Source organism: Arctopsyche grandis, chromosome 7 (assembly GCF_051622035.1).
Source record: "Arctopsyche grandis isolate Sample6627 chromosome 7, ASM5162203v2, whole genome shotgun sequence".
Classification (NCBI taxonomy): domain Eukaryota; kingdom Metazoa; phylum Arthropoda; class Insecta; order Trichoptera; family Hydropsychidae; genus Arctopsyche; species Arctopsyche grandis.
In genome coordinates, this window is record NC_135361.1 from 2,927,588 (window position 1) to 2,941,123 (window position 13,536).

Here is a 13,536-nt window from a genome sequence, read left to right on the forward strand (position 1 = left end):
ATTTTCACATATAGGTAAAAAAAAGAAAAGCTCAAACATTTAAAATAAGAAACAAAAATGATAAAAGAGTAAGATAGTTAGAGAAAACAAAAGAAAAAAATAGAAATAACAGTATAATAAAATATCAAAATAATAAGAATAATAATATGATAAAAATTATGAAATAATAAAAATAATATAATATATAACAAAAAACAAAAAGACAAAATAAATACATCAAAATAAAAATTCATAATCACAATCGTAAATTTTCAATAAAATAAATCATCGAAAAACAAATTTGCAATAATCACTCTAGCTTGTATAGCATTAATATTAAATAAGTCAAACATAGAAATTGTTAAAATTAGTGTGTTGACGGTGGAGCTTGCACGCCAGATGAATGAGCTTCTTCCATAATTAGAAAAAGTATTAGGTATGTAAAGGAGCTCATTACATCTAGTCATTCAATTTGGCACACGCAATGATAGTCTGCTCAATAATTGAGGACAGTCGATCGAGCCGTTAAGGATGTTCAAAATTGTTGAGATGTCAGCTATCTCCCTTCTTTTGACAAGTGGAAGTAGATGCTGACACCTACAAGCATCTTCATAGGAAGTATAGGCTACTGATGTACCTCAAGAATCTCTTCTGAATGCGCTCCAATCTGTCTCTTGCACCAGAGTACTCTGGGTTCCAAACTTGGGATGCAAACTCAACAATACTTCTTACGTATGCACAATATAGTATTTTGTATGATTTAATAGAAGTAAAGCATTTGGAGGACCGGATGACGAACCCGAGGGCCTTCGACGCTCGAGCTACAACATTGTCAATATGTTTACTAAAGGATAGATCAGAGTTTAAAAAGACTCCGAAATCCCTAATTTCCGATACCCTTGTGAGTCTATGTCCGTTGATTGAATGAGGAAAGTCAACTGGACATAGTTTTCTGGTGAAGGTTATGCAGGAGCATTTTGCTATATTAATTTCCAACTTATTTATGCTGCAATAAACCTCTAGCCTGAACAAATCATCTTGTAGGGCCAAAGCATCATTTCGGTTGTCTATTCTCTTGAAAAATCTTCATATCATCAGCAAATAATAGTACACTTGAATTCTGAAAACATTTTTCAATATCGAAGATGAAGATATTCTTACGTACGCCGCGGATTAAGCGAATAGAATCCCAGAGACTATGTGACCGTTCAAGGGTTATCTGTTATCGGATTAACTATGTAAGTGCTTGCACTTATGTACTTCCAAAGATTATATCTGGACTCTAAGTGCATTTAGGCTAAACAATGACCGTTATTAGTTATTTCTCAGAATCGGTACGGGAAGACCCTGTGGAGGCTTGCCGAGCCAGCGGTCTTGGGGGTTGCCACACCGGCGTTTATGCAGGTTGGCAGCACCGGGACGCGCGCGGTTCGGCGGGTCTGACAGAAGCGCCCCACTCGGTGTACGACAACCCAATAAACAACACACGCTCCAAGCACGCTCTATTATTTCAACGCCCCCGTTACTACGAATTCTACAACCCAATGTCTTGGAAATACATATCCGAATACGTGACTATACAACAGGTAAACAGATTAGGCGTCCTGAGAGATCTACCCTTTATAAGGCGGTACGTAGGCGATATAATTCATTCTGAACTTAGCCGTGACACTGCGTGTATCTCCTTAATCATCAATAAATGCTGTGAAACGACTGTTGGCCTTTTACTTGGATCCTCCACCCACCCCTACGCAACAATATTGAATAATAGAGGTCCCAATAGGGAGTCTTGCGGAACACCAGAAGGAATATTCATCCATCTCGATATAAATCCATTTATTAAGACAGCCTGTGATCGACGTGTAATGTATGAGGTGAACCATCTATATAGATCACCATGAATACCGATCTGTAAAAGTTTTTCAAGGAGAATATCGTGATCAATCCTGTCAAATGCCTTACTATAATCTGTATATATAGTATCAACCTGAGACCGATCGTTCATGGTATTAGTAACGAAATCATTAAATAGTAGTAAATTTGTTGTAACTGAGCGTCCTTTCTGAAAACCATGTTGTTGCATACTAAGAGATTGCGAGAGTATACCATAACTTTCGGCGATAAAGAGGAACGAACACAAAAAAAAAAATGAGAAATCATCGCGAAAAAGAAGACGGGCGACGCGAGCACGTGTTACGCAAGAGCGTTGTTGGCAGCAGTGGCGTGCGAGAGTGGTGGTGGCGATGGCGGTGGTGGGGAGAGGAGGGAAGGGAAGGGACGGGACGGGCAGTGTCAGCGGGGCGGCCGCACAGTGAGGCTGCGCCGCCCGACGTGATGGTGCTGCGGCGGCCAGGAGATGGACTGCACTAGCAAGAGCGCCACCGCGAGCGACTGCAGCGACAGAGACGACGCAGCGAACGCAACCGCAACCGCACTCGCACCAGCGACCAAGAGCCCCGCCATTGCGACCTCCGCCCCCGCACCCACACCGGCACCCGCACCCGCACCCGCCACCTCGGTAAATACCACACCTAAAATAAACGCCGGCCGGCCGGCACGGCACGTGTTGCGCCATCTTACCTCACGCACGCGCCGCGCCTCGTGCATACGTCACGTCTAGCGCTGCGCCCCCGCTCCACCCCATCCCACCCCACCCCCCGCCGCGTCGACACGTGACCGCAGACAGTCTAGAGGGCGCTGTGCTCCCCGCACCCCGCTCCCGTCCCGCCATGTTGCCCGACTTTCAGCTGCTTTCCCCCCCCCCCTTCTCCGATCTACCCCACCCCACCCCCCTCTGTCGATCGTTGCGTCTCTTTCGCTCCCGCTTTTCGTCCCCGGCATGTCAACATCTCTCGCGATATGTTTCAACTGTGATCAATTATGTATTATTGTTTGACCCGATGTGATATTTTGCGCGTCATCCATTTTGACGTCTCCGCTTCGTTGTTCCCTCTCGCTCGTCTCTCCTCTCTCCTCCATCGCGGCGCGTCTTGCGTCTCGTTCTCGCCCGCTCGCCCTTCCCCACCCCGCCCCGCCCCGCTCGCCCGTGTCGAAGATCAAAGTGCGAACATAACCTAAAAGTGCGGATGTGCGGATCCACCATTTTATTTCAGTGTGTTTTTTCAATATGGCAACACTGGCCTATATAATATTTTGTATGGGAAGAAATTTTCGCCTTGAACGTTTCTCGTTTCAATATGGTGGCGCGCGCGCGCGTCCCCAGTCTACATTTTTGAACGGGAATAAAATTTCATTCAAACGTGCACATTTTTTTCTCTCTCTCTGTGTCTCTCGCTAAATATAGCTTATCGTTTGTGATACTGCAATCTACATACATACTTCTATGCATACGTATTACGTTTAGGTCATCTATAAATAACCGTTTTTCTTTACAATAAGCTGTTAACGATCTGCTCCCCCCCCCCCACCGCGTTTTCGTATGTACTTAAAGTGACTACACCTTAAATAGATTTTTCCAGAACACAATATTGTAACCTATTGATTCGACTCGTATGGAGATCGATTATCCACCAATAAGGAGGCTTACGGAGTGGAGGTGGGGGTGATAAAATCAGTGTAGTGTTGACCGAGTTGTTTGTTGTTTTTCACTTGAATTATTCAAACGTTTGTATGAATAAACCATAGGAGCTTAAAAATTCAAACGGATACTGCTTTAAATATATCCATCACTGTTCTGCACCTCTATAAGGTTATTTGCGAACCGATGCTAACATATGGTAAATTTTATAGAGTGTTATTTGACCTTTGCAGACCTCCACGCCTGTTCTGCGACAAAAGGTCCGCATACTTTTGTTCCCGACGACTATATACCATCCATGGCAAAAGATTCGGCCCGACTATTGATCCGAAGACATTACATTATATAAAAAAAAAAAAAAAGTGTTGAATAGATAACACACATGTATAATTCTATCATATTTCGAAAGCATTTGTAATTAACGCACTGCTGAAATAACAATGGCAATAATCATTTCAAATGATCAAATTGCACCGAAACTTTTATTGTGTTTTTTTTAGCTTTGTATATGTTTTTTGGATTATTATGATGTTCTTATTCAATTTAAAGAATTCAAAACTCAATAGAATCTGCACTTCATGGTTAACCTTTTGAGTGCTGACGTCATTTCTGTTGAAAGCTCACGTTAACCTTTCCACCGCGTACGACTACTATACATGTCCTAGCGAACATGCCCTAAGCGCGTGAGACACGCATAGATGTCTTGGAAGTTCCAACCTGTACAAGAGCCGTCTATTGTGTTAAAATTTTATATCTTGGTTGAAAATATTACTATATGTACACTTTACCAAATTCAATAGATGGCAGTAGTCAAAAAAAATTCAATATAGGCTAAAATAATTTATAAAATATTACAACCTATATTTATAGTCGAAAACGCGATAACAAAATCTGCAAAAAAAGCAGCCGCGTACAGGGTATGTTCGCTAAATTTGGTGACGCGGGCAAAGGGTTAAAGGTCAAGGAATTTACCCTTAAAGTCCTCAACATGAGTCTCCCGCCACGCTGAAAATTTCACTAATATTTCCAACTAGAATTATTTAGAAATCCAATAGAAAGCGGGTATAGAAATTGTTGCTAATCTAAACAAACCCCCAGATAACTACCGCAGAGGATTTCGAGTTTTGTAAAGTTGTATTTAAACTCTAATATATATATCTTGCAACAATATAAAATAAACAAAACAAGTCTATTAATGAATGTATTCTTCCAAAACTAGTTCCATCTTCTTCATTGTTGCTATGTTGTTGTTGTTGTTATAAATGTAATGCTCACAAACTAAAATACTCTGCAGTTACGGATTTCCATAGATTAATTTCTGCTATGGTTATCAGTTCAAAAATTCCGGTGTAAAACCAGTCTTTATAGACTCTTTACATACTCAAAAAACAACACAGTATTTTATCGACTTGTTGGCAAAACGCCGATCGGCGTTGGTCAGCATTCAAAGGGTTAAATTTGATTTGACTGGCTATTGAAATGAGTCGGTTAGATCTTTTGTCATGAACATACAACACTCAATCAAATCAAATTCCATGGAATTTCTGTCATAGAACCTTTTACAACCTTATCCTGATTAACTGCACAATCTGGCCCTCCATGATGAGCTTTTCCAAACTCATCATAGATTCATCGTCTGACTTTCGTCAAATCGTCCAGCTTTATTTCGAACTGTATATGCTACTTCTAGAATCCTCGCCCTTGTAGCATGACTTTAATTTGAAGTCGCATCTTCTGGACACTGTCGAGTGTCTCACATGATATATATATTATATTGCTATGAACTGTACACGGCTCACTTTTAGCCTCTCAATTAAAAGGTCAACAATTTCGTTACGAACATCTCATATACGTACATACATATATGGTTCATTCTCTTTTTTTCTTTCACCACTTCCTTGAGATTAGAAGTCATATTCTTCTTTTAGGGATTATTTAATGTTATATAATCAGGCTTTGGGATATGTTGTCATGAAATATTATTTAAAATAAATTCTTGATTTTATTTTCAAGCCTTGCATATGTGTATTTTTTCGTTTAAATATAATATACAAATGGCTTACAAATTAGAATATAAACACACGTGCATTTAAATTTCCAAACAAACTGAAACTTGGCTTTCAACGACGTCATAGTGGAACCACTTCAAGTCATCGCAATATCACAAACATTTATTTATCAACCAGTGGAAATTCTTCAATCCGAAAATAAACATCCATATTTTCGCCACATATGCAAAACACATACGCACACTACCAGTAATCAATTCATCAAACGTTATATAATTACCGCGAGTACACTTGACCCTCGATTTACTCCGACGCTAGTCAACTTGCAACTCCGAACATTTGTAAATTTATATTGTCGGATTCAATCGACTGGCGTTCGTCGATAAAAAACTGATATGCATAACATTTGAAGCTTTGTTCCGATTCAAATCACCGGTTTATTTGTCTTGGATTAATCACATGCTATGATCGTACAATTTGTAATGTTATTTATTTTTTTGTCCGACAATAGGAATATGGATTTCTTGATTTAACTGACATCGACGAAGAGGAGCGCAGCAGCTTGACTAGTGCTCTGTTTGCTTCGGCTCCCGCTCACGCACCTGCCGCATCCGAAAATTGGTCGTCTGGTGACAAAACAGACTCCCAAGTCACCTGGACCGACCCAAATTACGGTAATTGTGCACAATGTGTGATGTACATTGTGATGCTCACTATTTGTTTTCTTTTTTAGAGCTATTCGCTATTCACAAGTATTTTATTATTATTATATTTGTATCTTACGTTTTTTTTTGTCAACGACTGTTAGATAACGTCGACACAATCTCATTTTAAAGTGTGCGGCATTTGAAAGGTGTATGTTTTATCTATTTCAGTTGTTAACGATGCGGTTAATATGACCACCATGTATGTGGTGCATTCGCATTCTGTCGGTAAATATATTTTTATAATAATGTATTTTGTGTGGGGTTTTTTTTATTATTATACATATCATAAAATACAATTTAACAATTAACAAAATTTATTCTATGCCCGTTTTTCTACCGACCGGATTTTCTTTTCTGGCGGTTCTTTTTATTCCGAATTTGGCACTGATGTGTGCGTGTGTTTATTTTTGCACTGATATTCTAAAATGCGTTCTGTTTACTTGGAATATTGATTTTAATTATCAAAAATTAAATATAGCTTTTGATGAATGTTAATATTGATAATGAACGTTGTTCTTTTGTACCTTTTTATTTGTGAATCATTTGTATATTTGCTTGGTTACTCATTATTTTTCAAATGAATTGACGATCTTTCATTGTCAAAGAATTTTTTTAATCGGTGACATTATTGTCGGTAATTCTCATCACTTTTAACTGCATAATGTTGTAAACTTGCCGTCTTGAGAATTATTTTCCATCTATATGAAGAGAATTTCAGCAGTATTAAATGATTTCCGGATTGTGTTTGCTGAATAAGTTTATTATTTGCATATTGATGAATAAAAAATACTCTAAAACACAGTACAGTTTAAATTTTTGGTTTTACAGATACTGACTTAGGTGTCAATTTTGTCATGAAGTGCGATATCCTTATGTGAATATAAGGTTGACTCTTTGAGGTCATTTATCTATTAAATTCAATATTCATCTCTCCCTACACTCGATCTAACATGGCTAATTCAAACTAATTAGTTAATAAACTTATTTTGAACATTGCTTTGTGCTAAAAATATCCATTGTGTATCATACATATATTAACCAGGTTCTATCGTTGAATAGACGATGAATCAATATCTTTCAACATGCTGATTGCACTAATATTGTCAACCATTCGACTGCAATTGACTTATGCTTCTCAGTTTTAACTACCATATGTTTGGCACTCAGCTGGTAGAAAGAGACAAATTTAAGTATGCATTTACCTTTAGATCTTATAAAATTTATAGAATGCACATTTCAACCATCAATCTTTTCAAAATCGAAATTCGCCACCTTCAAAATCACACTATATTTTACGTTTCTAACAATTTTAACTATTGCTATAACACACTGCTTTTCCTTTGACATTGTCAATGTCTGTTTCAGTTTAAAGTATTTCGAATCAAATTGAAATTAATTCTTGACTGAAATAGATATTAAGAAAAAATTTTGTACCTACAATAGTCATTGTGTGAAACAATATATGAGGCCGTTTTTTGTTTAACAGATTTATCATCGTGTTCGTCTGGAACACCAGGCCCTCCGACAACGTCGAGCAGCCTGGATAGTCTGACGACGACAGAACGCGAAATGGCACCACACAGTCCCCAACGCAGTGCTCCGGCTCCGGCCGCTTCCAACCAGCCTGTGCCCCATCAACCGCCGCTCGCCTATACTCAACCGCCGCCACCTCTCTACAACCCCGGACCCCCGGCCAACCACCACTGGACCACACCTCATTTACTCCCACCCAGCGTTTACGTCAGTCAAGTGACGGCCAACGTAAACGTACACGGTTACATGGGCCAATACTATCAACCGCAATATGTCCCACACGTGCCGCAAGAGCCACGCGGAAGAGACGGCCGCGACCGAGGCAAGGGTCGGCGAGGCGGCGGAATCAAACGAGTCCAATCCCCACCCCAGCCGTACATTTACTATCCCCATTATTATCAACCTCCTCAGACGGCGCAAGGTGCTCCGTTGTATCACGTACCCGTCTACCCTTCCATGGGCTATGTAGCTGCTGGTTATCCGTACATGCCTTATATGGATTACGGTATCATGGAGGATCCGAATCAGATCGAGAAAGGACCTGAAGAGTACCCCCCCGAAATGATGATAGAACAAGAGCATGTTCCGCATGAAATGTTCTATTCCCAGCATCCGGCTTGCTTACCCCCCTCGGCTGTGTACGATCCGAATCGTCCCCTCGACGGTGCATGCTCTTTGGAAGGCTATCCGACTTTCTACGCGATGCCACCTCCACCGGCACCGCAGGCACATCAGTACAACGTTCACGCCAAGAGCTTCGTCAGACAGAGCGATCACAAAAGCTACATCAATCCACAGCCTGAATCGATCAAAGTACAAGACAATCACAACGCAGTCGACACGTTGCCCATGAAAGATCTTAAAATTGCACACAAACAAGGCGTCAGTGTTAAACAGCTGGATAGTAAGAACATAGCTCCGACCCAAAATACTTCGCAACCCTTAATTAAAAACCCACCTCAAATCGGCTCCGATAAAGTAGTACCAAAACCTGCGACGGAAACTGTGAAAACGGCTTGGAACGCCAACAAACCAGACGTAGCCAAGACGATACTCCCCGTCACCGTTTCCGCTCAAGTCGTCACAACAACACCCACCACCACAGCTACTGTTACGAAGAGCTCAGTACCCGTGCCAGCCAACACACTCGTCCCGAGCGCCAAAGTGACCAAAACCAACGTACCACCGTTCACAAATAAGACCTTCGTCAAAACAGGCCCGCCCCAACAGCTAGCAGGGGTAATAATGCCTCAACAAGGCCTGCCGAGTAAGGCTCCGTTCGCCAACAAGCACAAGAAAGAAACCGCCGAACTTAGCACGGAACCAGCGTCGGCAACCACACCGGCTCCGGAACCCAAATTAGTTAAACCAGCCCCAGTTGCCATCACGGTACACAATCAAACCACCGCACCGATAACGAACAAGGCGCCTTTCAGTCACGCTAGAAAACCATCTGTATCCTCCGTCGAAACCGTCACCACTCCGATCACACCAACTCCTCCCAAAGCGTCCGATTTTCCACCACCTCCCGCTCCACGCCGTTCGGTCGTCGATTCCAATCAGAGCGCCCCGGCTCCAGTTCCAGTTGTGACGACTCCATCTAGCAGCAGGACTTGGGCTAGTCTGTTCGTGCAGCCGGCTGCTCCTGCTTCACCACAAACCGACGATTCCGCGTCTGTCCAGACTGCGGGTGCTGCTAAAGCTTCGGCCACCATCAACCCAGCGTCTGTTCTAAAGCCAGTGGCCAAAGTGGGTCCGTTTGATGCTTCACTCTCGCAGGACAACTCCAACGATAAATCGGGTGAGAAGGCATCCACGAATCAGAAGCCGCTGAAGAAGGATGGATCCGAATCGGCAGATAGTTCTCAAAACTCTATGCCAGCTCATATCAACGATCCTCTCGCTTATGCCAGGGGGGGTGAGTTAATTTGATGATTGATATTGTAAAGCTGGTTGACACATTTTAAAATCACAAATGCATATATTATTTATATTTATCTAACCTTGGTTAGACCCGATATGCTGGTCAGATTTAATTCAATTAGAAGTCGATCGTTTTCTATATTGAGTTTGCCAATTTATCTTATTCAACTGTCGATTTCTCAGAAATTCTTCGACCTGTTTATGTAATGGCACTATGGTAAAAATGAAATTTAAAATAAAAACGGAATATATACCTTGGAACAGCGTTTATCACCAACAGTATACTGATGTGTTTCCTGTTTTGACAGTTTGACCTTTGTGTGTGTGGCGGAGATTTAATGACTCGATTAATTTTGCACAAAGTGTTTTGAAATGTGTCTGCCAACTCATCGTCACTTAACAATTGACCAAAAAAATAACATCATCGCTGTATTGATTTCAGAATTCTTGTCCGTTTATCAATTGAATCACCACACCGTCTCCCTGCAACCTCGTGGTCTTTGCAACCGATCCAACTACTGTTACATCAACGCCATCCTGCAAGCTCTCATCGCATGTCCTCCATTCTACAACATGCTGAAAAGTCTGCCATCCACCTACTCCAAACGCGGAAAGTCCAGCACTCCGATTATCGATGCTATGTTAGTATACCTTTCGGTGATTGAATTTTTTTTTTTTGCTAGTTTTCGTTATTGATTTTATCTTTATTTTAGGGTGGAATTGTGTGGAGAGTTTGTACCGTTGCCGCCTGGAGCTAGAATCACTCGCCCAGAGCGTGCGGCCAGGAACGGTCCCACAGCAGCTGCCGGAGACTCTTCCGATAATGCTGCCACTCCCGTCTCTCCGCCTGTCAATGTTGGTGCTCCCTTCGAACCCTCCACCGTTTTGCACATGCTACGCGATATGAACAATGGCGATAGTTTCCGCATCGAAGGTAGGCAGGAGGACGCAGAGGAGTTTCTTGGTTGCTTGTTAAACGCATTAAATGACGAAATGCTCGAGGTAAGTTCAAAAGTGTTTTCAATGATAAAATTTTTTTTAAATTCATATTTTTTAACTGTACCGTATTAATTGCAGCTTATTAAATTATATGAACCTGATGATTCTAAGGATTCGCCAGTAGCTGTTAACGGAAACGACACCTGTCAAGATTCTGACGATGATGAGGAATGGAAGGTAAGATTTGCTTGTATTGATTTTTAAACTATTTTATATCCTCATATCTGTTGTAGTGGTGTCGGAAATGAAGAACTGCTCACCGTCCTCTGCCAAGCTTACGGCCGATCTCAGTCAGCTCACACTTGATCGGTCACCACATTGTAAAACGTCCCCAGCTGCGTTTTCTTGATACGTTGCCCAGAACTATTAATTTTTTAAGAGTTTTTACATATTTATTCATGATTTCTAGTCCTTTCCACATTGTATACCCAAGCAAACCGAAGAGTCTTTCCTCTATGTCCAGCTCTTATTGTTAGAATTACAATGTTTGTTCAGTCCACAATGTTCTCAATAGTCTTTTCCGACACCAATGATTCAATTCGTTTTCTTTCTCTCTTTGAGGATCTGTGTTTCTCTACCATGAATGCATACTGATAAGACTACAGATAGAACTGAGAGGATTTTTTTTAAGATTCTGCAGTAATTTCACATTGATCCTGCCAAGCAGGATATGGTCCATCTTTTCTTCTTTTAACCTCTTTGGTACTTTTCAAATACACCATCTTATTACTCTTTTCATATCCAAGAGATTTGTTGAAACACGATTTTCAATAACCATAATTTGTTATCTCGGTATTTATTGACAGTCTACATCTGTTGCTTTCTTCGTCTACTCAATGTAGTAGTTACGATCTGATATTTGAATGAAAATTGTACATTCTGATTATGCTAAGCATGAAATTATTGTGTAACACTATCATTTAGAAACTAATCAATATTTCTATTCATAGGTGATGGGTCCGAAGAACAAAGGCTCTATAGAACGACGATGCTTGGCTGGACGTACTCCATTGAGTGACATCTTCAGAGGACAACTTCGTAGCAGGCTTCAAAGAGCTACTGACACTGCCATGTCTGACACCACTCACTGCGTTCAACCTTTCTTCACATTGCCACTAGACATTGAGGTGAAAACTTATACGATATATTCTATACACTTGTATGTGTTATGATATAAAATAAATATTCTATCGTATGTGTGTCCATGTATTGCAGCGTTCCAATTCCGTACGAGAAGCTTTAGAACGGGTCGCTCTTAAAGACAAGCTCGAAGGAGTGACATGTCCTTCTCGAGGGCGACCAGTCGAGGCTTGGCAACAGGTTCTCTTGGACCGATTGCCTGTCGTTCTTCTGCTGCATCTTAAATGCTTCCATTGTCGTCCTGAAGATGGCGCAACCGTCAAAATAGTCAAAAGTATCGACTATCCCGTAGACCTGAAGATTGATCCGAGTTAGTGATTTATTAATTTTTTTTATTGTACAAACTTACACTGCTGTATTTACAATGATGCTATATTTTATTTTTCGTCACCATAATAAATAATGTTGATACTTAAATCTGAGTAATGAAATTTGATAGAGTGTGTAATGTTTTGTATATTTTTGAGTGTTTACTAATGATAATTTTGTTTGATGTTCCAGAAATTATCTCTCCCAAAATGAAGTATGGAATTAAACAAAGGTCGTACAAGTTGTTTGCCGTCGTTTATCATGAAGGATCCGAGGCTGAAAAGGGGCATTATTTGACTGATGCTTATCATGTTGGCTGCGGGGGTTGGTTACGGTATGACGATTCCATTGTGTCGTCCGTTACCGAACAACAGGTTGGTTTTTGCGTTACGTAGAAATAGTTGTGATTGGTTTGAACTTGTATTTATGTGTTTTATGCAATTTTAAGGTTTTACATCCGCGCTCGCCCAGGACACCGTATCTGTTGTTGTACCGCAGACAAGACACCATGCAAATTCCTCGCCATCCTCAACCTTGAATCAAGAATCATATTTAAAAAGAAAAGATTATCTTTCGATAATTCTTAGGCCTCTCCACAGCAGACTGAATATCTCATAAATTTTCTAATTTTTTAATTGAAAAAAAATAACCGAAGCCATCCTCTAAATTTCGTCAGATATGATATATCTATTTCTATAACGGTTTCTTGTATATTCAAAATTATTCCTTGTTTTCAAAAATGAGATGTAAATTTAAGTATATAATGTATAGAGAGTAAATATTGAAATTGTAAATAGTGTATAGGTTTAATATAATAAAATAGAACACAGTATTTTGTAAATAATAATGAGTGTTTGATTGACACATATAAAACTTAAAACTTTTAGAAAATCTGGAAATTCTCAAATGGAAGACTGAATCGGTAAAATAAATTGTGGTGTGATAATGAGTAGATATAATTGGTTTTATGAGATGCAATGGTTTTAATCGCTAAAGGCTCATTTCTAGCATGCGTGCTTTCTGCCCTGTCTGCGGAAATATTTTGAAGTGGCGCGAGAATTCAGATATGATTTCTAAAGAAGCTTTGTTACACAAAAAAAAAGATATTGACGTTAAATTTTTGATTTTCGATTCGATGGAAAGAACTTTCCATTAAAATATTCCAAAATATTCATGTTATGAGGTGTATGTACTCTGATATTCTGTGAATATTATGTGTGATATAAAATATATATATATCTATATATTTATAAATGTTAAATTGTAATTATATTACGTATATATAATGATAAGACCAATTTTTTTTCATTTGCTGTTTTTTTCTTTTGTGTGTGCAGTGCAGCATAGTCGATAAGATTTTGCCCAAATTTTTTTTATCGTTTCTGTAATTTGACTTGAA

At 39.9% G+C, this 13,536-nt stretch overlaps 1 protein-coding gene across 2 annotated transcripts; it reads left to right on the forward strand.

The window, feature by feature from the left end:
• The first annotated feature begins 2,227 nt into the window (after window positions 1–2,227).
• Window positions 2,228–13,301, forward strand: Usp10 (ubiquitin specific protease 10). 2 transcript variants are annotated; one of them, XM_077435307.1, is made up of 11 exons: window positions 2,228–2,497; window positions 6,038–6,200; window positions 6,402–6,458; window positions 7,720–9,684; window positions 10,132–10,330; window positions 10,403–10,691; window positions 10,767–10,865; window positions 11,639–11,815; window positions 11,904–12,138; window positions 12,330–12,511; window positions 12,586–13,301. In XM_077435307.1, exons 1-11 carry the CDS (start codon window positions 2,336–2,338, stop codon window positions 12,673–12,675), a joined length of 3,618 nt encoding a protein of 1,205 aa, XP_077291433.1. In that variant the 5' UTR covers window positions 2,228–2,335; the 3' UTR covers window positions 12,676–13,301. The 2 variants fall into 2 exon arrangements, with proteins under 2 accessions (XP_077291433.1, XP_077291434.1); XM_077435308.1 differs by lacking the exon at window positions 6,402–6,458 and having other exon boundaries at window positions 2,237–2,497.
• The last annotated feature ends 235 nt before the right edge of the window (window positions 13,302–13,536 follow it).